The 24,068-nt window shown below is 45.4% G+C and overlaps 1 protein-coding gene across 3 annotated transcripts in view; it reads right to left on the bottom strand.

The window, feature by feature from the left end:
* Positions 1–10,339: 10,339 nt before the first annotated feature.
* The window catches only part of LOC144124833 (proline-rich protein 5-like), a 33,025-nt gene continuing 19,296 nt past the window's right edge, over positions 10,340–24,068 (bottom strand). For 2 of the 3 annotated variants that reach the window (XM_077657734.1, XM_077657733.1), the window contains 8 exons: positions 21,782–21,868; positions 21,182–21,230; positions 21,043–21,097; positions 20,459–20,550; positions 16,268–16,346; positions 14,201–14,268; positions 12,064–12,229; positions 10,340–10,538 (listed from right to left, as the gene is read on the bottom strand). In XM_077657734.1, coding sequence (XP_077513860.1) covers positions 10,426–10,538; positions 12,064–12,229; positions 14,201–14,268; positions 16,268–16,346; positions 20,459–20,550; positions 21,043–21,097; positions 21,182–21,230; positions 21,782–21,868 — 709 coding nt within the window. In that variant the 3' untranslated portion in view covers positions 10,340–10,425. The remainder of the gene's footprint in view (positions 10,539–12,063; positions 12,230–14,200; positions 14,269–16,267; positions 16,347–20,458; positions 20,551–21,042; positions 21,098–21,181; positions 21,231–21,781; positions 21,869–24,068) is intronic. The other variant, XM_077657735.1, reaches the window with a different exon arrangement.

The following is a 24,068-nucleotide window of genomic DNA, read 5'->3' as shown; positions in this document are numbered from 1 at the left end:
GTTAGGTCATTGACGTCACAGAGACTAGCAATCCCATTGGCTGGACGGACGTGACGTCACCAGACCAGAAGTGACGTCGCAAGACAAGCTTCCTCTCTGTGAACCTCACCCTGCCAACCGTGGCAGGGGGATTGCGGTCCAACCGTGGCAGATGGTGCACGGGCAAGGCTGGGAAAGAGCGTTGGTCGAAAAGGACAACGTGGGTCTGAAAGCCTCACCTGTCACTTCCGGCAAAGGCATCAACAGCTTCGAATGATATCGCCCATTGTCAACAAATCATAGAATTAGATTTTCCTGTAGTTTTCTTGGTATGCCTGTATTACAGTGCTGTGCGTTTTATTCAAATACGAACTGCTTTCTGCAGAACTCTACAGCCTATGTAGAACACATCCGACGATGCCTGTCGAAAGGCATGCTCTCTTTGTACACGCTCAATCCTGTAAGTATTTGTGTTTTCTTAATTATTTCCTCATCCGGGGACCATGTAGTTTTGTTCTCGCTTTCATCCGCCTTTGTGAATGCTGCTACGGACGTTCTTTCACAGTTTGTGCGACTCTCATGTCTAAGACAGCGATCTCAGGGAAAAGATATTATCACGCGCCCGAGGAAAATTATTCCGCATCCCCGTGCGCAGTATTCATTCCTAATCAGAAGCACCGATGGCATTCGTTCACATGCCAGATAAACTCGTTGCGCTCAAGGAAAGCTGGTTGTACAATTGTCACGAACCTGGGCTCGATGTAAATCTACCTGCTGTCAGTAGGATAGGTTACTTAGTACCATTTTTGGTGTTGAAGAAAGCAGCAGTAAAATATTTACAGTTCTTAGATAAAAAATTTATGTGAAACCGGGGGGATCCTTGTTCTGGGTGCTGCTAAGGTAGCGCTTCCTTGAGCACTAGCGTTTCATAAGGACACAAATTTTAAAAAGGCGCTCCTAAGGAAGCGATTACGTGATATCAAAGTTGGCAGAAGGGGGCGTATATATTATACCTCTTTCAGGAAAATAGCGTGAACAGCTCATTTCTATTATGCGAGCCTGCATAATAAATTCATTCGGGGTTCTCATGTTGTGAACCAGAAAATCACGAAACCTTTGAACTTCGTATGACTTCTAAACCCCATTTCAGCATTAACTTGTAGTAACTAGCCATATCAATAAATGAGGAAGTGGGAAGTTCTTCACGGTCTTCCAGTGCACTTTGTCGTGCGTTTTTTGTCTGCCCGCAGCAACCAGACGTGTCCCTACAAACATCGTTCCCCGCGGCACGTGGAAATAGGAATAAAATGCCTTCTACAGACCGTAAAGAAGCACTAAGTGAACATCGCCGCAGCAGTGACAGTTTCCTTACAAGAATTTTGAGGAGCTCTGCAGGGCAGAATAAAGGCTGCGATAACATGTGCTGATGTTCGTGCCGACATGGCGACGCTCTCTGAACCGGAAACCCTCGCTTAGCTATGAGTTCGTCATTGTTACAACGCTTTCTTTCTGTGGTATGGAAATGGCCTGCGCCCGAAACACCAACGCCCGGCTGTCGCTGTACCACCTCCGAGATATGAGGGTAAACTTTCCAGTCATGGCCTCGAATAGGAGATGGAAGGCTATTTACACTGCAGGCTTTTCCAGGTGTATGCAAATTTGGTACTCGACTAGCTGGTCGATGCTTAAACTTCTCCCTACTCTTTAAGCTAACCTCGTTTTTTTTTTTCATTTCAAAGGCTGCGTATTGACACATGATAAGTAGATTCCAAAGGTAGTCAAACACGGGGGCTGCCAGAGGCTCCGCAATGCGGATGACATGAATTTTTCGGTGATAAGGAGGCCAAAGATGGTGCACCGAGGGGTTAATAACAGGTGCAGCAAGGAAGCTTTTGCCCTGCAATGGACGCTCTTAGGCTGATGAGGAGTGTTGTATATCATTAATTTTAATGGCCATTTTTATTTCAATCCGTAAGATGATTTTATTGACCGTTTTTCCTTCAATTTATAGGAGCTGTTCTTCAAAACTGATCAACAGTTCTTCTCTTTCTACAAGGCTTTCAAGGTTCGTACAAGAGAGAAGAGTCTTTTCAGACTGAAGGCGCCGCAAGAGCAGCACTGAAGGCCACGCCTTCGAATTAATAGCGTTCGCGAGCAGTCATTTCCTCTGACGAGGAAGTCACAAGCAGCAGCAGCAGCCAGAAAACGCATTTATTCCTGCCTAAACAAAAACGATGAGGCTGGCTATCGACTGAATTATCTCGAAAGTCCTAGCAAAACAGAAGGGAACACTTAAGGTGCGCCTTAGGATGTTGACGCGGTAGTGATAATGGCTTAAAGGCATATATGCGGAATTAGTCATTCTCTACTTTGCATTAATAGGTCGCTTTTAGTACTCATGGCGCAGTGGTGCAACGGTTAAGCGATGTAATGCTGCAGTGCTTAATCGGTGCGTCGCTACAGTGCGATGGCGGGTGGCACCACCACTTGGCTTGTGAGACCCACGTCGCTCTTTCCGAGGAAACTCGCGCAACCTATTATTAATTTAACATCCACATATCATGGTAGGCAATTTTCTCACGATTTGAGAGGCGGGCAGTGGTGATTTCACAAGATAGTGTGACTTAGGTGGCCCCCCTAGGCTGCTTCTCCAAGGTTTTTTTCTCTCACAAGATACGCCTGATTTTCCGCAGAACGGGCGCCTCAACGCCATTGCGCTAATGCAATGGCGGGGAAAGTAACACGAGGCTGCTCCTGCACTGGCCAGTCGCGGAGCAGGCGACCAAGCGAGTTGGGTCGCACACAACGCCACACATTCACTAGGGGAGCAATAGCGCGGGAGCACGAAGAAAATAGCGCTGCGTTTGTTCGATATGTTTAGCATACCGCGATGTACGGCCGCTACGGCAATCCGCTTCCACGCGCCGCCTGACCTGAGCGCAGCTAGCTTGAGTTACTGTACAGGTACTATAGGATAACTCTACATCTATCCGGCACATGGCGCCATTTGGTGCATTTAGGGTGATTTACGCTGCACAGTAGCTGCAGCATAACCTGATCGCGGTAGCAGCTGCCGGACACGCTTTGCTAAATATCTCTATTATCAGTCCTTGTCATGTGGCGAATAAATTACTTTTTCTAGCCTCCTCCAATCCATGCCTCCTCCACTCCATGCTACCATGCCTATGACAGCTCAGGCTAGTCACGTAGAGTGCCACCGATGCCGTGGAGGCTGTGGAAAGCGTCCCGCAGTGCCGCATTGCGGGCGGAGTAACCCGAAGTCTAGCTGGAGCGGACAACATCGGGGTAACTTGGCGTTCCCGCTTCTCCCATTGTTAAGCTGATGATATGATAGGCAGCCGCCGGACTGCGCTTCGTGGCAGAGACTATAGGATGCGTCGTATGGCACCGTAGCCTGACTGATATAATGGCTGCGCCAGCCAGAGTCCACCACAACATCTTACAGCACACCACACAGAGGACGACCGGTGAAGGACGCGTCCGCACTACTCCTATTGAAAAGCGGTTGAAGTGACAGGCATCCATCGCACAGGAGATATTGGTTAAACAGACGATGATGCCCTCGACACAATTAAACCTGCAGACGTGGTTCACCACAGAAATTAGCATGAAGATTCTCATGAATGAATGCCACTCAAACATGTTCGAACAAAAATTTGCGGGAACTTTTAAGCTCCGCCTTAACTGTATGACGCGATAGATTTAAAGGGTGAATGCCCATATATCCGGAATTGGTCGTTCTCCACTTTACCTTCATGTGTCCCTGGGAGTCCTCCATCCACTCCTGGAGCTATGGTGAAGCGGTGAACCTAAAGGCGCCACTGCCCTGCGATGGAAGGTGCTGTCAACAGTGGGGCTTGTGCGACTCAGGTTGCTCTTGCCGAGCAACCTCTCGTGACAAGTCATTAATTTAACTGCCACCTGACAGGGGGCTCAGTTTGCTCACAATCCGGTAGGAAAGTTATGAAGAGGAAGCTAGTAAGCCACCTTGGGCAGCCCTATCCCTGCCCATTTTTCAACATGGCGGGTTGCACGAGGCCGAGCAGAATCTTGTGGCCCAGGTTGGCCATAAGGTGGCCACCCCAGGTGGTAACTACCCCGGCCGACTTTCCACTCAGAACAAAGGCAGCTACGCCTGATTTTCTGCACAACGGGAGCCTTAACGCTATCACGTCAATACAACGGGTAGGCACAACCCGTTGTATTGACGTAAGGTATGAGAATATGACAGGATTGCGTGTTTCAAAGCCACTCAGGGCTAGTGTTTCCTAATTCGCGTCGGTACACAGAAACAACATACCCCGCTGCAAGACCGGACAAGGTGCAACGCCTGCAGACATGATTAAAGAAAATGGCGCTGGCCACAAGCCGCCGTAACTACTATGTGAACGGGCGGCGCTCCCGCACTGGGGTATCCGACTGGGTAACTTATTTGCTCGTTATGCAGTCCGCGCTGCGAGTTTGCCCGTCCATGCCTTTTTAACGGCGGACAAAGCCAAAGGCAAAGGCAACGACAAATTCCAGCCGAAAAGGCAAAATATGAAATCATTCGTGTGATGCTAGCTGAAGAAGTCGCAAAGCAGAGTTGACAGACAAAGGGAAGCCCGCTCGCATACAAGCTCTAAAATGGAACAGCTATCACAGGCAAGTAAAGACCGGGCCCCTTTGGTACCTCTGCCGACATTTGATGCCACTTAGACAAACTGACAGCTTGCTCCTTGTCCTTATGTGAAAGAAGAGTGCAGGATCCTGCACTCACGCAGTCTGCGGGGAATTGTTTTCACTTAGTCTACCAATGTTGCTATCCTACATGCACCATCTTACACTTGTTCCATTGTGACCGCACTCCAACTACTCCCAGAGCTATAGAGACAAAATGAGTGCGGCAGTTATACTGTTTGGGATGATTTACTAGGTTTAAGTCTGGCAGTATGCTTTTTCAAGAAATTTGCAGTTTATCCCTTCACTTAGTACTCGTCCTTCAGCTGTGGCTATTTCAAAAGCACATCAGTGTGATCGCAAAACGTACCCCTTACCGCACGCTAAATCGTACATATCGTACTAAAATAAGATACAGCATAAGTTTTTATTAGCCAATATTTTTATTACCCAAACTAATAAAAGCCACTATTTTTTACAGAAAAAAGATATTCTGGCAGCAAGCAGATAAATCAAGCCCCTCATAGCTGTTATTTTAAAATGAGGCACTCCGGGTGTACTGATCGAAGCACCAGAAAATATCGGCCATGCGAAAACGGCAGCGTACTGAAAATGGACGCAGCATTCTGTCATTCAAATTTACACTGCCTTAAGCTTCCTACACAGCAGCCGACCTTGCGCTGGGATGCTCCTCTGGATTTTGTTTCACTTTTTGGTCCTGTGCCGAGACGCAGGCTTTCAATTGCCATTCTTGTAGTCTGCGGTGTTTCTTGCAGTAAGCAACTATTTGTCTTCGCATATACGTGTACTTCCTTATATTCGTTCTTGCGGCCTAAAACGTTCGATACTTGCTTTCTTGAAGTCAAATTTATTTCGTTTATTGTTTTCACTTTTCATTATTCAAGAATTGCCTCTACTCAACCGTGGTGCCTGAAGATGTGTCTGTGATGGTGGGAATGCTGCGATTTGTTCTCAAAACTGTCACCTTGGGAACGCCTACAACGTAGAACGAGAGCCAACAACCTTGAGGTCGTAGGCCTGGAAGAACACCTAAATTTATGTACACCAAAAAAATAAAACATCACAAATCAGCCGCTGCTCTTGTTGCAAACTGAACGCGACACCTGATGACAACTGGTTAAACCGTGACCAATGCTTGAAAACTACGGCATGGCCGCATACTAAAGATCTGTTTTGTACATATCGTATCCGACGCTCACGAACAGGTTTTTTTAATGCTAATTTATGCTAATTAGCTATTCCCTAACCTGTTTTTTTTTCAGAGTGCAGTGCGACTGAAACGCATTTTTTCTGCTATTGCCATGTTTTCTTTTGCTGCACAAGCAACTGCTGTCAAAATTTAAGCTTTCGTTCCCGTTTTGCATTATAGCTTGTCTCAGCCCCTGCAAGCTTGCGTGCGTGTCTCTGCAGTCTCTATCGCGTACTCTACATGCGTGCAGGGTTGCATCGGACAACCACATCGATGTCTACGTCTCTCTGGGCGCGAGGCTTGTCGCACACAATTAGCACAAGTCTGTGAATTGTTAGTCTATATTATTCTGGCATGCCGCTTTTGAAAAGTAAGTACTTTCTAGTAACACCCACCCCTTTCTGCGAATCAGTACTGGCCAAAATTTTTTCCATGCACTACAATGCGCCAACTTGGAAAACCGGTCGCTTATAGAGGATGCCTACCAAGCTTATACAGGATATAGTACGATAATCATACCAGAAGAATTCTTGAGTTAAAAGTACGTTAACCGCAGATGTCCACTATGAGCCAGAAGATTTTCTCCTAGCGCAGTTCTTCATAGAAGCCAGGTATCATCTGTGACCTCTTGGTGGCCTTTGTGGGGTTAAAATTTGGGGGATAAATATGTTTTTCCCAATTTAACCGCGGCTGACACAGTTCAAAGCTGCCCGGACCCCACCTCGTGATCGCGCGCGCTACCGAGCGAACGCTGATCACGGCTAGCCTTGCTCTGAGAGAACAAAGGAACGACACTCTGGCTGACACGCTAGGGCAGGGGATAGTCCGCGGAAGGACGCGACGAGAAGCGGAAGAGCGGAGCGCCGCGTGCGACTCGTGCGCTCCCGACAAGCGTCCCAGCCCAAGAGAGTCTCCTTTTCCAAAGTAGGAGTCGACAGGAATGTCTTGGTCGGTCTTGGTAGTGACGTCAATGGCGTTAGGATCACGCGCACAGCTCGGCAGTGTGATGCTATACTTGTCTCGAACCGTGTTCGCTGATGTAGGAATCTGCGGCGGCATATGCACCTCAGCGAGCTAGATTGGGAACCAGAACTGACATGTAGGCGTGGAGCAGAGGAATCACGATGCCATCGTGTGTAGACCAAAAATCTCCGCTGCAAATGAGTGAGCAGAGAGTGGAGTGGGAACATCAAAAATACCTCAGGCACCGGATGCCACACGGCTCTTACCTGATGAAGAACGAGCGCCCGGAGGCAGTCATAGTGTCGAGAGCTAGCCAACGCAGGAGCTAGGCGTTGGAGGTCAGGAGACAGATAATAAAGCTCGTTGCCGTCCAGGCAGTCAGAAACACAGCAAAAAGTTATAAAAGAACAAATTTTATTGGGGCTGACCTCGGCCCAGAATGGGCTGAATGACTCGGCGGCGTCGAAAGCAAGCATACTCGGCCGTCGTTGAACAGAATACGTTCAGTTTTTGTCCGTGCTCATTTAAAGCTGAGAAGGAAGCTTCGAGATAAGGAAGCAAAAGCAACTGCAAGTATGTGAGAAAATGTGGAAGAAGTTGTTCGTTGCCAAGATCAATCGAGATAAGTCTGGTCGCATTTCGCGTGACAGGCTAATTGACAAAGCCACCTACCTGTAGCTTTCAGCATGAACGAAGAAATTACAAATATGCGCAGCATTACTTCCCTTTCAAAGAAACATCGGCTCGACGCTTTACAACAAAAAGAAAGAAATGCGAAATAGCAGGAAGTAAACACAGAAGAGAAAAAACACTACGACTGCAAATACAAAGCGTCCTTTCGAGCCCATAATAAGGCCTTAGGGGCAGGACATGCACAAGTTCTGGACATGAACGGCGTCGCTGTGACGCTGTCGCTCCGTCGGGGGACACTTCGTATTCAACTTCTCCAAGTCGACGAATGATCTTGTATGGGCCGAAATAGTGGCGCAAAAGCTTTTCACTAAGTCCGCGGCGGCGAAAGGGCATTCACAGCCATACATGGTCATTCGGCTTGCATTTCGCGTGACGTCGGCGTAGGTTGCACCGTCGGGCGTTGGTGTGTTGTTGATCTTTGATACGGAATCGGGCAAGTTTTGGGGCTATTCTGCTCGCTGTAGGTAGGCAGCGGCATCGACGTTGTCATCATCTGTGTCGTTCTGGGCCATGGCGTTGAGCGTTATGGTTGCCTCCTTGCTATGTGCGAGCCTCAACGATGTCATTTTGGTGGTCTCCTGCACTGCGGTATTCTAGGCAAGGACGACGTAAGAGAGGACAACATCCCTGGCCATGTGTTCGGCGTCTATATACATAACGAGCATGTCAGAGATAGTCTTGGTCAGACGCTCCGTAAGACCGTTGGTCTGCGGATGGTACGCAGTAGTCCGCCGGTGGTTTGTGTGACTGTATTGCTCAGAATGGCATGGGTGAGCTCGGCCGTAAATGGGCTCTCCTGTCCGTGACGAGAACTTCTGGTGGGCCGTGACGCAAAAGGATCTGCTCGACAAAAAACTTTGCGACTTCAACCGAAGTACCGCTCAGTAGGGCTTTTGCTTCGGCGTAGCGGGTCAAGAAGTCTCTCCCTACAATGATCCACTTGTTACCTGATGTTGATGTTATAAAGGGGCCGACGAGATTCATTGTAATCTGTTGAAAGGGTTTCCTTGCTGGTGGTATGGGCTTTAAAACTCCAGCTGGCCTGATCAGCGGCGTCTTACGTCGCTGACACTCCCGGCATGTTTTGGCATACTGTGTGTCGTCGGTGAATAATCGGGGCCAGCAGATTTTTTTTTGAAGCCGACGAAGGATCCGGGTAAACCCGAGGTGTCCAGCTATTGGTTTGTCGTGCGAAGCCTGCATAACGTCTTCCTCTAAGCTGTTCGGAACAAGGCGGAGGTACGCGGTCTTACTGGGGGCGTAGTTCTTCACAAGCATGCCATTTCGAAGAAACAGAGATGGTAAACTGCGCTTGAACGCTGCTGGGGCTGATAAAAGCTTGCCTTCCAGATACTGGGTGACAAGCTGTAGGTCAGGGTCCGAGCGTTGGTGCAGCGCGAAGTCGCTGGTGCGTATCGGCCCGAAAAAGGCATCCTCATCGTCCTCTTCTAGCGGCTTGTCGACCGTGGCTCGAGATAGGCAGCCCGCATCGGCGTGCTTGCGTCCAGACCTGTAGACAACAGTGATGTCTCACTCCTAGAGGCACAGACTCCACTGAGCAAGGTGGCCGGAAGGGTCCATAAAAATGGGAACCCGACATAGTGCCTGATGATCGCCGACTACCTTGAATGGTCGTACGTACACGTAGGGGCGGAATATCGACGTAGCTTAGAAAATAGCGAGGCACTCCTCCGTCGCCGAATAGCTTTAGTCTTCGGCAGAGAACTGTTGGCATACCCGATTACTTTCTCCGGTCGGCCACAATTCTGAATGAGGATGACGCCTGGGCCCAGCATTCTTGGCGCACATGGTAACTTCTTACTACAAGGTTTCTTATTTCTGTCAAAAAGTTGTAGGTGTTTAATGGAGTTAAACCGAGTAGACGTGCTAAAGCAGGCGTTCATTCTTCAATTGGAGGGAGACTTAAGCTCCGCTATAAGGGTATCATGCGACAGCTTTAGTCGGTGAATGCCCATATATGCAGAATTGGTCATTCCCTACTTAACGTTCATAGACTGCGGTGAGTCCTCATAGCACTACCAGAGCAATGACGCAGCGGTTAAGCGATGCGCCATTGGCTGTTTCTATCACAGCCACTGTTAGGATTGTGCGGCCCATGTTGCTCTTCCCGAGCAACTTCTCGCGACTAGTAATATATTTAACTGCTACCTGTCACCTGCCTCCAATTTTCTACAGCTAAAGCGACTTTCCTCCGAACTTAACCGAGCTTCCTCCCATTGGCTACAGCTGGCGGGACGGTCCTCTGAACTTACCCGAACTAACACTGGTAAGCTCGAGTTAGTTCCGACCACAAAACAAGGAAATATGACAAGATTCTTGCTTGGGGTTTGCAGGTCGGGTGTTGTGCTTTCACGCTAGCAATGGTTGCGCCCGACGAGGTTCTAGACGTGTTCTTCTCGTATCGGAGACTTCTTTATGCTGATGATGAATTTTGATGCAGGAACGGCATCCGTGGTCAAAGTGTTCTATCCTGCAAGTTATATTTAGTTACCTCGAGGTGAGGTCAAAGACAAATTTCGCAAACATTTTCCGCCTAGGAAACCAAACACCAGGCCAGGGGAAAGCTTGTACCATATTAGTGACATCTTTCTTCCTGAAAGGGGCACCTCTTATTCAGGAATAGTGAACTTTCCTGCGATGCTTGTGACCTTTAGTTATTTTCTCTCTAATTTCCATTAACAGAGTTCGGCTTAAGTACCAGGTGTTTTAATTCCTTCTATTTATTCACCGGCATCACATCGGCGCTGAAGGCGGTGGCCGCGCTGCTCGCAAATAGGACATTAGGTAGCAGCGTTCACATAGTGAATGTATACTTTTATTTAACATGCTAACAATAATGATATGTTATATACAATGACAGTACGTCAGATTTGTTTCTTCTAGAAATCTGGTTGCTTTCGCAGAGCTGTCAGGAAGAGTTCATGCAGCGTTTCTATCTGGCGAGGCTGGGAGCTCATCGGTCGAGATAGCTTCCTCGGGAGTGGTACTCCATCTGCAAACAATGTCCGGAAAACAATAGGCGACTTTTTCAAATATAATCGTTCGACTGCCGGAATGCAGAGCATAAAATTTTCTCCAATGATTTTTCGTATTTTAGTCGTGAACTTACCATAACAACCTATATTTTTGTAGTAATATCAGTATTTTCTGCACTATTGTGCTGTTTCTTATTGTTGCAAATAACTTCAGGAAAATAGTGCATTACTAGGGGATAATACTGCAAATGTACTGAAAAATCTATCGTTATGACAAATGGACACAATATTACGGCGTCTTCTTGTGGAAGATTCCGTCGTTCTTTTTTTTTTTTACTGGTAAGCTACTAAAGCGGGGGACTGTAAGGAAGAAAAAATTGCACTTGCGAAAAACTACTGGCAGCAAATTAAATCTTAAAATAGCGTGCTGGCTTCAACCTGAAATACTTTCTCACTTTTACTTATGTAAGCTATCAGAAAAGTATGTTTTTAATGATCGTACTTTGATGGACAAGCCTTACCAAGAGTTTATAATAAAAAGTGAAATCTCTACGTGGATGCCTCAAAGCTCCAGCGATGAAAAATTTGTCTTAACAGGCTGGCGCTCTTCTACAAAGTGCCATAAACTCCATAAATAAACTAAATTTCGTGATAATATATTGGTACATTAGTAGAGATGATACGCCTAGAGCCACCAATTCATAAAGGCTCTACTGAAATAATGCGCACTACTACAACATTTTCAGGAATTCAGTTATTTGATTCTCAATTCCTGCAGAGGATGATGTGTAGATTGGAGGTTTAATCTATTATTGGGTAACAGCCGGGTGAGTCATCGTTTCACTTACGATTAAGAAAACTTGTTCACAGTGAAAGTTCCTCCTTAATTGGAATCGTCTGGGACCACGTCCAATATCTCTTAATGCGCGGATCTCTGCGCTTTTATCGCTGTTTCAGAGCATTCGGCGACTGAGCTCCCGCTCAGGTCAAGATAAAACGTTACCACTTTGTTAAGTCGGAAAATGTCGTAATTTTTGTACCCTGGTCGAAGCTCGTTCTCGAGTAAAATCGAGTGCTTTCTATAGCTAGCACTGAGAGACGCCCAAAAAAGAATGTAGTCAAAAAATAAAATAAAACGATATTTCAAAAGGGGAAACCGGGCTTGGGCAGGACATGCACCACGCCTACATGTCATTAAAAAAGCTACTCAGGGTGACAGAGTGGCTAGAAAAGGGTAGCAACTCGCCGATATGTGAAAGGTTCAAGTGGTATGATAGATCCAGGATATTTAGTGGTATGAGGTTACGGCTACTGGGGCAAGAAATACTTTGGACATCCCTAAAACAGAATTTCTCCATCATTATTAATGACGATGATGCCGATAACGAATATGATCGTTTTGGTACGAAGGGGAACAACCTAGAAGGGTGAGTGAAACTGTTCAGCCCAACTGCTTTCGCCGAAACCAGAACGCTATACTGAAACAAAGATTTGATTTCATGCAATCAAATGAACATTCTCCAGAGAGCGGCGCATTCTCACCAGCTGACTTGCGGCGCGATGCAACTTCAGGCTCGGCTGATTTCACAGTAGGTTCAGGTGTTCCCTCGTACAGACCCTGGAATCCTAGGAATGGGTTCAGGATCCGTGCCAGCATGCCTTCCAGCTTCAACTTCGTCTTCGTTGGCGGGTAGCTGTCACTCACGTTCTGCGCATCATTACAGACATCAAAGTGCATCAACAGGAGAAGCGCGTCATGAAGCAGAATAAGCAGCATCACAAGGCGATGCCCGTTAATTTATTTTTTTTTGCCAGGATGTAGCTTAAGCATATCACTGCCGCCCAAAATATTAAGGTGTACTATTTTCCGGAAAACGAAGTAGACCGTTAAAGTGAATTAAAGCTCTGTTGCAAGGTCGGGCTGACCCTGCCGTTACAAAAAGATGAGCGCGAATGCGCAGTCTACCACACTGAGCACTTACCGACCAAGTAAACCGTTCTTAATCTGAAATATTTTGAGAAATAAAATTTTTACTGTGTGTCTTTTGTCCATTTACAGATGCTGCCCACAGTGTATAAAGCATTTCTTTGAAACAGGTCAGCGCTAAAAAAGACGAACACAAGGCGAGATAACGACGACACGAGAGATGAGCGCTACAGCAATAAACAAATCGTCTTACTGCAAGCTGACAAAGATGAGGGATTCGTCGTCATAAAACAAGAAGCCTACAAAGAAAAAGCGTTGCAAGCTGTGGAAATGAAATTTGCAAGCGTGAGAAAAATCGATGCACGTGTTAAAACTAAGTTCATTAATTTTTGCAAGGACCTCAATCTGTTTTCTTTAGCTAATGATATTAGTAACTGCAGAGGCAACTGCATGAATGTTTTCTTCACGGCTAACGCTCACAAATCTGAAATACCCTTCAGAACGATCATCAGCGAAAATGGCTCATAGCAGAAATGTGTCAGCCGGTCCCTTTTAAAGAAGCTTGCGTTGATCAATGTGGATGATCCCTTCGAGACAAAGAAATCCTAAAATGCGCCAGATTACCTTGAGGACAATCGCCAGGTCGGTTACGCATTTTCTGTTGATGTTGAACATTTGATTTATTCTGTCCCTAAAGCCAAACTTTTAGTTGCTGTAGCTCTGATCTCTGTCGTGTCGTCGTTCTCTCGCCTTGTGTTCGTCTTATTTTAGCGCTGACCTGTTTCAAAGAAATACTTAACCAACAAGCCCAGCACCAAGTTTTATTAAAATTTATGAAGCGTACAAAAATACAGAGAACTCGTGATGCTACGCTAACGTTTTCTTTCGGCTGGCACAATAAACATGTCCCTCGCCGCTCCCGAGATGTGCGGTGGGAAACCCACGGTGCGATCAGGGAGAGTGGGTGATGAACACTGTGATGGGCGTCTCGCCTTGCCACAGCGGTGATGCGGGAACGTGCGCACTGTGAGCTGGGCGGCAAGAACAGCTGGCACTAATGGCCTGCACTGACGTCTAAAGGTCGGGAGCGATAATGCCGGACAGCTTGAGCGCTCAGCCCTTTGAGAACCACGATAAGAGTGCGCTGAGTTGAGTCATGCATTCGGTTTCAAGGGTTATCGCGCATTAGCGCATTAGCGCACGCTGCCGACCCGGAGGCAACCTGATGCATTCTCGTGCTTTGCCGGCCGGATCAGGTCAGCTGCGTAGCCTGCGCGAATTAACTGTTGCGCACGCTGACCCGTTGGAATTAGCGGATGTTGTCTTTCATTGAATTACACGCTACACGGGAGCGTAGCGTCGGTTGGAATGGAGCGAGAGCGAGCGAAGGAGCTTACGTTTTTTTTGTAATATTTTTAGTTTCTTGCGACTTACAATCTAAAGAAAGTGAATTGTTGAGAGTAAAACGGGCTCACCTATTGTTTATTTGTAGCTTCATTTAATTAAGATTTGTCTGCACTCATATTTACTCGTTCTGTAAATCACGCTACACTACCGGCTGATTCCATCAAAGGTCCTGTTGTTTTATCCTTGCATAAACGATGCTTAATTGGCTCAATTGAAAACAATTGGGCAAAATGAGTAGAGATAGATTTTCTCGCTGTTCGCACGCATGAACTGTTTAGCCTTGCACCTGCTGCTTGTGACAATGTATAAAATATCGCTGTTGCGTTGCAAGAGAAAGTGACTCACGTAAAGAATTAGAAGCATGTGCCTAATTCCATCGGGCACAACATATCCAGCGTCCGTGTTCAAAAGATCTGCGAAAGAAAATAGCCACAATATACGCCATTTGATTAGAAAATGCAAGTATATCACTGCACTGAGGGTGCCCCATATCACACTGGAACTGCGATGCCTGGGTGAAAACGTTAACCATGAAGGCTGCGTCCAGCTGAGCAATTTTATTTAAGAGAACCAAATTTGGGGCGCCGCAGTACTATTGCGGTTTTACGATACGTCTCCGGTAATCAGCAGCGATATTGGTCAGGGTCATGAACTGCCAATAATACGCATTTTTAATGTATAGCACTCAGGTCATTCAAATCCTTTAATGCGAAGAATTGTCGCACACACGTGCCTCACAAAACCCTCTTAACACGACATCAGTCAAAGTGTTTCGAGCCAGCAAACTCACACATGTGAGATGAAATACGTTATACTGCAGTTGGTACAAGTAGCTAAAAGCTTTCTGAGTCGGTCTTGGGGCAAATAAATAAAACTATGGGCGGAATGTGATCGTCTTCAATCAACGTTTCGACAAGAAGACCCGTCTTTGCAGCGGCCCTATGGGCCCTATTTTGCGTGGACAGCGAATGAGAAAACATTTAATTTTGTTCTATGCATTGGTGGCGGGTCACACGACATAAAGACCACCCAGAGAACACGCGTGGATGTGATATCTCATGACACCGCGCGGCCAGAAAGAGTGTTAGCCACGTCGAGGAGGAAACGTCACACAGCGGCATGGGTTAATACGTGCTCCTTTCGCAGCGCCCGACCAAGGCCGGCCAGCGGGCAGAGAGGACGTGGCACCGGTGCCGCTGTGCCGCGCGCTTGTAGGCGTGGCTAACTCTGTTTCTGGTTCCGCAGTTTCGGCTTCGGCCGTGCGCGGCCCCAAAAATTCCTTGCGCTGTAGCGGCGAAGAGAATCACACTGTTGGCTATAAGCGTCTCAATCGGTAAGGAGATAAACAGTAGTAGCTAAGTTAACATTTCCATATTAATTAATCGATCTGCTAGTTAGCTCGTCTAAGCTGTATTCTGATACACTACGTTGCTCCCACAGGTTGTCGAGGGAGAACTTTAGTGTTTTTCGTAATGCGATAGCATATAGGTTGTCGTCTTCCAAACACCGGCCGGTTTCTTTGTAAAGAAATATCTTGATTGGTCGGGAGGGTCTTGACATTACAGGAGCAAAGATGTGAAAATCTGAGGACTCGAATATTTGAGTACCTTCCATGGTATTATAATACATAATTATAATAACCCGCCCCCTCACGCACCTCAACACGCCTAATAATCTAAGTTAATTCGCCCACTAATGCACACTAATCGATATTATTCCTCCTTTATCCCATATTAATATCCACTAATCCATCTCAAGCAATTTTCTGGCGTAGGCATACTTCCAAACATCGAAGATTCTTTCGGAATATTTGGGAGTGGCCAAGGTCCAAATACTGTGGCATTTACTTCTTTAAGAATGGTGTTAAAAAGTCTCCAAGCATTTTAATCTCTGTTTGGGTTTCGCGCATTTTCTTGTTTTATGCTGCTTACGATAGCGATATCCACATAAATATGGCGAGGTATGCCGCTATCAGAAAAGTTTGAAGTAAGGCCTGCCCATATGAAATGTTCGCTTTTTCCTTATCATTCGAGCTCTCGTATAACATCCGCTCAGAACAAATAATTGCAATATTAAGACACCCAGGCCTATTTAGAAGGTAGCGAAAACCCAAGCGCACTAGTGCTAGGTCTAAGAAGAGCAGTGCACCAGGAAGGTCTTTTAACAATATGAAAATAAGCTGTACAGAAAAAAGCGGTAGAAAAGGACGGCGATGCAGGACGAGTGCTGAAATTACAGCTGCATTGAAGCCAGAAGACAAAAATACAACTTCTTAGTACAAAGCGTCCTTTCTGCACGATGAGACATATTTCTCTATATGAGGGTGTGGAGGAGGTTGGTTCGACTTATCTTCGGCATGAAACTGACCGGCGTATGACAAACTGTACAAAACATTATGAAAGGTCCACAAACCTTCAAGATCCAGTTTCGTTACAACTATGTCTCGAAAGGCCACCAGGAACGCCTGTCGCACGCTTATGGACCCCTTGCCCTGAGAGAATATGTGTTGCACATGCAGTACGAAAGAGTTAAACGCCATAGTCAGATTATCGCACCAGACGTTAACAAACACACAATCAATTCCGTTAAATGCTACTGCGCCAGTGGTGTCGCCTGTAAGCACCTTCCTTTGTGCTTTTCTTGCTGCATATACTTTCCTCTACATTAACCAAACAGCGTCCAAGCACATTGAGCGCGGTCGTGAATACTGGCCCTTAAAAACTTAGCCATTTTATTTAATATACTATCGCTCCATATCCTAAAAGGCAATAGCTTCTTACTCAATCAGAAATTTAAAATTTCTAAATTATTAACAAAGTAGAGACCCCACACTCGACATCAAGGTCAATGGCTGTCAGAAAAGTAGCTTTATTGCTTCGTTTGTTTTCTGCAGAATTAAGCTGTAATTTCTAATAATATTCGTGCTTAAATTGAAGTTCATAGTTCTTCAGCGCAACGGCACGTTTTTAGTCAAGGAAAAGAAGACAGAAGACAGAAAAGAAGAAGGACGAACAAGGACGAACACAGCGCTTCAATCAACAATACCAACTAGCCCAAGAACTAACTCTACTGTCGTGCTTAAAGGTCATATTTGGATGTCCTGACCTAAAAAAAAGCAAATATTTAGGCTAGGTGACGCCAGAATAAAACATTGAAGAGCCCTTGTATATAAACAGTACCTTTCTTAAATTTCACGCTTGAATCTTATCGCCATTCAAATTCCTGCGAATTGAAAAATGCTTCTCTTTGGGATGTCCAGGCAGCTTCATAGCACGCAATCATTTTTGATAATCGATATTTGACACCGGCGTCTAGATCCTGAATTCATCGTTACAGGATCACTGAGGACAAATCCAATAAACACTAATTATTTGGCCCTTGCTGGCTACTTTCACTTTTGTCCGGCATAGTAAAAGACGCATTTATGGCCGAGAAAATTGCTTTTAAAAATCTTCCCTCTTGTAGCTTCAAGCTGGTGGCATTGTTATGAAAAATGACTGGCTACTAATGTTTTTAAATGAATTGAGGCGTAGCGCAGTCTAAAGGATCCGCGCACAAAAATCAATATTGGGGCACGCATTTCACTTGCCGAATCAGCAGCCAATAATTTAGGTTTTTGCTTTTTTCTTGCTTATTAAGGGTCAATTTTCAATGAGAGTGGTCTCTTTGTGATTATGACGCTGTACTCTATCGATATATGCTACGTTCTCTTTGTCCTTAGTGTTCATTTAGCATAATGACCGGCAGAACTATGAGAACAATCGCTGAAAGTGTTCTAATCTTTTCTGATAGTCTCCAAATGCTCCTACCCTGAGCCAAGCACGAAATTTTAAGACTTGTCATATTAACCGATTTTATTGTAGCAACCTGTGCTTCGCTACATTAAAAATTTAATAGGCCAATATCGTTTTTTATTGTAAGCCACACGTAGTGTAAACGCCCTGTTGTCTCTTTAACTCAAATGTAATGAATGGGTGCTTTTCGTTTTCTGCTCTTTATGGAACACCCTTCATTTCAGTTTCGTTAGCATTCAAGCATCGACCCCACATTAACGACTTCTTCGGAGAAGCCTCGTTATGCATTGTGCCTCAAGGACATTGACGAACATTCTTTATTGCTTGTTAGCGTACGCTGTATGCCGTTGAAGAGATTTTTATTTTGCGGCTATTGTTTCCTCCAAGAATAGTGACCGTTTTGGCTCCCTGGGTGAGATTACGTCACGTGTGCAGCTCCTGTTATCGAAATATGCTCGTGTAAAAAGATAAATTCAAGAGGGCCAACTACATGCCTATACCGCCTTCTCTTAGCTGCCGGTGTATTGCTGCTTTATGGTAAAAAAATTGATTTTCCTTAAGTAAACAGTACTTCTCAATAAATTAACGTATGTTTCTTAGAACTGCTTCAAGCAAGTCTTGATTCTTCACTGCTTTACCATATGCTAATATGACGGCTATTAACTGGTAATAAATTGGGCAATGTAAATCTAAAATCATACGTTCAAATCACGTGCAAATTTACGTCCGATCGCAAAGTGTTAGCCTGTCTTTTATGTGCGCACTTCATGCCGGTTTTTTGAAGCAAGAAAGAAGGCCGAGCATAATAGTACCAGCACAAACAAAATGGAACGAAACATGGTACCAGAAAGGTCATTTTTCGCTATGCTAGTTAAGAACCAATTGCGTCTGAAGATGCAGTGAAACATTGCTAAAAGAAGAAATAATCTAAAAGTACGGATCAGCCATGCGAGAACGTAGCACTGGCACCATTAAACAATAAATGAAGTAGCAGTAGTGCTTTATTTAAAAAAAAAGTGAAGGAAAAGAATGTTCTCGGCTGCGGCAACTGCTATCTAATATTGTAAGCGCCCGTGCTGCAGCCGGCGGAGGTGAAAGGGAAAGTGAGAGGATAGCGAGGAGAAGCATAGAGGAGAAATAAAGAATCCAAACCAAAAAAAGACAGGTGCTTCAATTATTCTGCAGATTGCTTTTCCTTGAAACAGTGGAGACACACAAGCATGGTGTCTAACCGGAACCGAACCTCAACCCGAAACGGGAACCGAAGCCGTATTTGTGCCCGGAACCGGAAGCGAATCCATAATTTCTTCGCTGTCTTGGAACTGAATTTGAACCAGAACGATTCAAAGAAAGGATGTGGAGGAGGCGGCCCTATCTTTTTTTTTTACAACCCTGTGTAAATAAAGGACATGTGCCAGCGCGTAGATTTACGGACCGAAGGCTGTCTGTGCTGTACAGTGTGAAAATGGCGTCCAGTCTACGTAACAACAAAATTGAAGGAAGTCTGGTGTCTATGAAAATAGTGGCTTCTGAAATTAACTTTCGTTAATTCTGAAGCATTGCACGCCATACTGATGTGAAATCTTGAGTGTAATCACATGCTGGCGGCTTTCACATTAAAAAAAATGATAATCAAGTGCAAGGCGGCATGCGGAGCAGCAAACCTAAGTGAGGGGTTATCGCTGTGTGAACCTATAGCGAGTTCTACTAAGGACGGCCTTCGCCAAACACGTGACGGTGAGACCTCCATACGAAGCCACCACCCCAGCGTTCCTGGCGGAACTGAACTCAACTACGACTCGCTCGTGTGAGTTCCAGCGGAGGAGTGGAGCGAGGAGGCGTGAAGGGAAGAGCGAACCGTATTGATTCATTGGATCACGCCATCGACGTCACTCGCGCCAGTCAACAACTAGTCTATTGCGCTGCGCCCAATCGCTCATTCTTGTTAGCATTTGCGTTTTAGATAGATGTTTCCGTTCCTTCGACTAGCGAAGACCTGTAAGCCGTCCTGCTTGCTCGGAATGTGGTGTTGCGGTAGCAAAGGCGACCGCGGCAGCGGGTAAAGCAAGCCGCCGGGACTCAGCGGAGCAAATGACTGAAATGGAAGCGGAGCGCAAAAGAAGGGAAGATGTAGCAGTGCGAGAATTTGAATTGAAAGCAATGCATAGAAAATACTAACCGCAAGCGAGGCGGCTAGATTCCTGCTGACGCAGGTTTGTCGCATCACATTCTATGATCATCCATCGGTTCGTGACCAGAGGCGCAGATATATGTTTCGCTGTTCATCTGGACAGGTCATAACGTTGCATACAGGGATATTAATTTGTTTCCTAAAAAGCGTCGTTTTCAATGGTTGCACGCACAATTGCTTCACACTTATGGCTATCGCAGTTCACAAAATTGGTGATTGTTCCAAAAAAATGCTAAGAAGGTTGCAATTCAAGATCACACGCTTTTTCTTTGCTGCTACTGTCAATCCTCGGTAAAATTTTCATTTTGGACATAGAGGTGGCCAAAATTGATTACAGACTTCAGGAAGTGTACCTTGACTTAGATCTAGCTTTCCTTGAATATCTGCTGCATGCTCGCTCCGGTCGGTATCATTACCGCGAGAACGTTGTTGATGGTCTTGCCATCTCAGAAAACTGGAATATTGTAGTGAGCCCCGCGCGCATAGTTTCGGATTACGGTGGGTATTCGCGAAATAGGCAGCCACTATAAAAGCTGCCCACACAGTCTGTGGAGCGCGCAAGCTCCACTTGAATTCATACTCATTTCGATACAAGAGAAATTGTTGGAAGGTGCATGCCTTGACGACGTACAAGATCATGTCAAGGGTGGGCAGGATATGTCGAAAGAGGTTCTCCCATTCGGAAGAAAGCACCTGTAGCAGATTTTCTCCTGCAGTCAAAACGGATAAATATAAACTGCAATGAAGAAGCATCAACAGCGGTCATTACGAAGCAAGCAGTTTACGTAAACTGATTTAAAAATAGTCAGCACTGGCTGCTATCCAGACGCGTGTCGCGCATATATTTTTTATCAGACTCATTTCACAAGAAACATTGCTGTACACTGGAGGCAGTAACGAAAATGGGAATTCATGTTTAGGACGAAGAAAAAGTATGAGCTTTTCCAAAAGTAAGCAATTATATCCACTTAATTTGTTCAAGTACTTTTAAACCGCGCGCAGTGCAAAGAAATCACTAAAAAACAACTGTGGCAGATACCGAAGAATGAATAGTGGCGGAAGTACAGAGCGAATGCAAAACGAAATGAAGCAAGATGAGTGTCTAATCGAAGTGAAAGCCCACACACAAAAAATAATACCCAATATGAGGTCGTTCTGCGCTGTAAAAATAAGCACAGGGAACTGTACTTTGGTGTTCTTACTTGGCACTTCCTGAAGTCTTTGCAGCAGAGCAGCGAAGCATACTTCAATTTCACGCTGTGGAAAATGAACGAAACAGCAGTCAAAAGAGCAATCAAATCTCCGCTTTATTTTACGCCTTAAACGAGAAAATTACCTCACCTTGAATGAGTCGAAAAGAAACGGCCCGGCCTTGGAACTGATCAGTGTTCTGGCGTAGATAATGGAGGACAAAAAAAATAAATCTTATATCAGCTTAATTTCTGCGATGCCAGAACCCCCATTTAAAGAAAGAATCTGGCCGCAGAAATTCATTTCTGAGTAGGGAGGGAAAAATCACCCGAGGCCCGTTTATTCAAGCTACGCATGTATAATGGTACAAAGTTTCAAACGCCGCTGCGGCATTGCACGCAGTTTCCGCACGGACATGCGTTTTGTGGACAGGTGGCACGTATTGTGCGTAATAAAAAGCAGTGTATTTTTTCGCGTTTACAGCAACACACAGGCGCCTTTTCACTATTTCATTGCATGTTTCAGGCCGACAGGAAACGGCGTTTAGAGTCATGTCTCAGCCTGAAACAGCAAGCTGGTCTGTTTTCTAGCAATAAATACTCCAAGCAAGCAAAATGTAAAATATACATGGACTCTCATTTCACCTGCATTCGTCTCTCTTTTTACTATAAAATTGATCCAAAGAAAGATTCGCAGCATGTGTCAGCAGTTATTTTCACTGCGTGATGGGATGTAAAAGGCTTTACCTACCTTATTTTCTCATGGAGTACCGCCATTTCACCCGGTTCCAAGGGAACGTTCTTCGTCTTGAACAAGTTCCGTATTGTTTGCTGCAGGCTGAGGCAAGAATTAAGACATTAGAAAAGAAAATCCCACCCAGCCACCGCACATGACACCAACATAATTAAACTGAAAACTCAAGAATTCTCTTTAAAGTTGCACAAAACTCTTTACTTTCAATCACTTCTTGCGAGAGAAGAGCGACCTTCTCTGCAACTCTATCAATTACACTCCTAAAGCGGTAGTAAAACGCGGAATTCCTCTTTCTATTGAAAGATTGAAGTTAAACTACAAAGAACCGTATTTTATCCTGAGGTATGTTGCTAAGCGGTAAGTGTAATTTATAAAAATACGAACATATGGTTAGTTTGTTTATAGGGTTAGCCGTCCCAAAGTGACTGAGACTATGACGGACCCCGTAGAGGAGGGCTCTAGATAGTTTCGATCACCTGTAGTACTTCAAAGTGCATTGATATCACACAGTACACCGGTAATTAGCATTTCGCCGCCATTGAAACACAACCACCACGGTCGGGATCCAACTCGTGTCTATAGGGTCAGCAGCTAAGCACACTAACCACTGAGGCAAAACTGGGCAACATACGACCATATGCCGTTACACAGTAATATATGATATCCGCTCATTGTTTTCTTACATGTAGCCTAAAAAAGAAAAAAAACATTCAGTATACACCATCAGCAGCCAAAATAGGCGATAGCGCCAGCTACAGCTTCGAAGCATGTATGTACACTCCAGCTTTGACCTAGATAAATCTTAATTCAAACAGTGTTCATTGTGCCCTGCGTGCCTATATCCTCTATTTTCTGCTAAAGTTAAGCCCCCATAACTGGAGGCATGGGGTGTTTAACGCCATTTCAAAAATCATTTTTTATATTGATGCTTGATTTTGTCAATGAAGTTTTGAGAAAAACAAGTGGAAAAAGCGAAACATGTATTATTCCCGACAAACAGTAACGAAGGTCATATACAGAAATGAGAAAAACAGGAGGCTAAAACATTTTCGCAGTAGACCTGAAACCTGTCCAGCAGGACCCTAGCGTCAAATCCGCAGCTGCAGAGGACTTCGTAGAATCAGAAACATGTCACGGTACACTGAAAGGGTGATCGAAAAAATCGCAGCTACTCTAGTCGAAAGGAGTAAGAAACTAACCGGATCTCGTGATAGCGACGTGCTATGATGCGTGGTTAGTTTTTCTTCCCGCCCTATCTGTGACTGGGTCATAAGGGCAGCTGTGTGCACCTATTTGCTCACGGTGAGATCAAGGGTGTGAGGGTTTCGAGTCTGCTCAAGTTTGTCGTTAAACACAGAAGCAGCATCTTAACAAGCGCGTGAGCGGTTGTCTAGCAGCCGCCATTTTCCTGCGGGCAGGAGTATTAGAGGCCTGCACTGCCTCTAGCCTGAAAGTCTCGGCCCGACCCAGCCCGCGGGCTGGGCCGATCTGTAAATGCACTGTTGCGCCGGGTCTCGGCCTTTCCCGCTCCTGAAGCTGCAGGCCACCTCGGGCCCGTGCAGAGACGGACTTGTGTCCAGCTTGTGATTCCTTATTGTGGGATGGTGTACTCTTCGACTGTTTTAGTGAAAAACAGCACTCATGATGCAAGAGTAGTGAATGTTTATTTTTAATTTTTAAATTTCTCTCGCTGTTTTCACGTAAGAAAAATTGCGAACTTCTTTTTGCATTAATTTTGGGTGCCACTAGGGGCGTTTGGTGCAATGAAAGAATGATGGCAATGAAATCACAACCGAGTTAATCTTTGAAGCTTCATTGAGGGAAGGCATGACTACGTCACTTGTAAACCTAGTTGATGCAGTGTCATTCAGAATGCAATGTCCAAGTCACCATTAATACGCACGTTCGGCCACGCTGAAGAATCAATTGGAAGAAGTTACACGGGAACAGTAGGGCCGAAAGACCACTCTCATTAGGTCTTAAGCGCAAAATCAAGCCACCTGTTGTGCTTTCAGGGTTGTGGAGAAATGGCTTTAGGCGGCAGGGTATTAAACAATGTGGACGAATTTAGTTCTCGCCGGCCTTGCCATAAAACCATAGTCAGGAAGGTTTCATCGAATGCCGTTTTATAAACAACGTTTTAGTTTCGTCTACGACAGTTTGACCAAACTGCTTGCGTTCATTTCATGAAAAACAGGAACTTTGCTCGCCTTCTTTGTGTTGAGTAATTTCCGCTCTCTTCCCTTTTCCCTTGGATTCATAAATATTCTCACACACTGAACTT

The sequence above is a fragment of the Amblyomma americanum genome, chromosome 3 (genome assembly GCF_052857255.1).
Source record: "Amblyomma americanum isolate KBUSLIRL-KWMA chromosome 3, ASM5285725v1, whole genome shotgun sequence".
Taxonomy (NCBI): Eukaryota; Metazoa; Arthropoda; class Arachnida; order Ixodida; family Ixodidae; genus Amblyomma; species Amblyomma americanum.
This window is presented reverse-complemented; position numbering and strand designations above follow the sequence as displayed.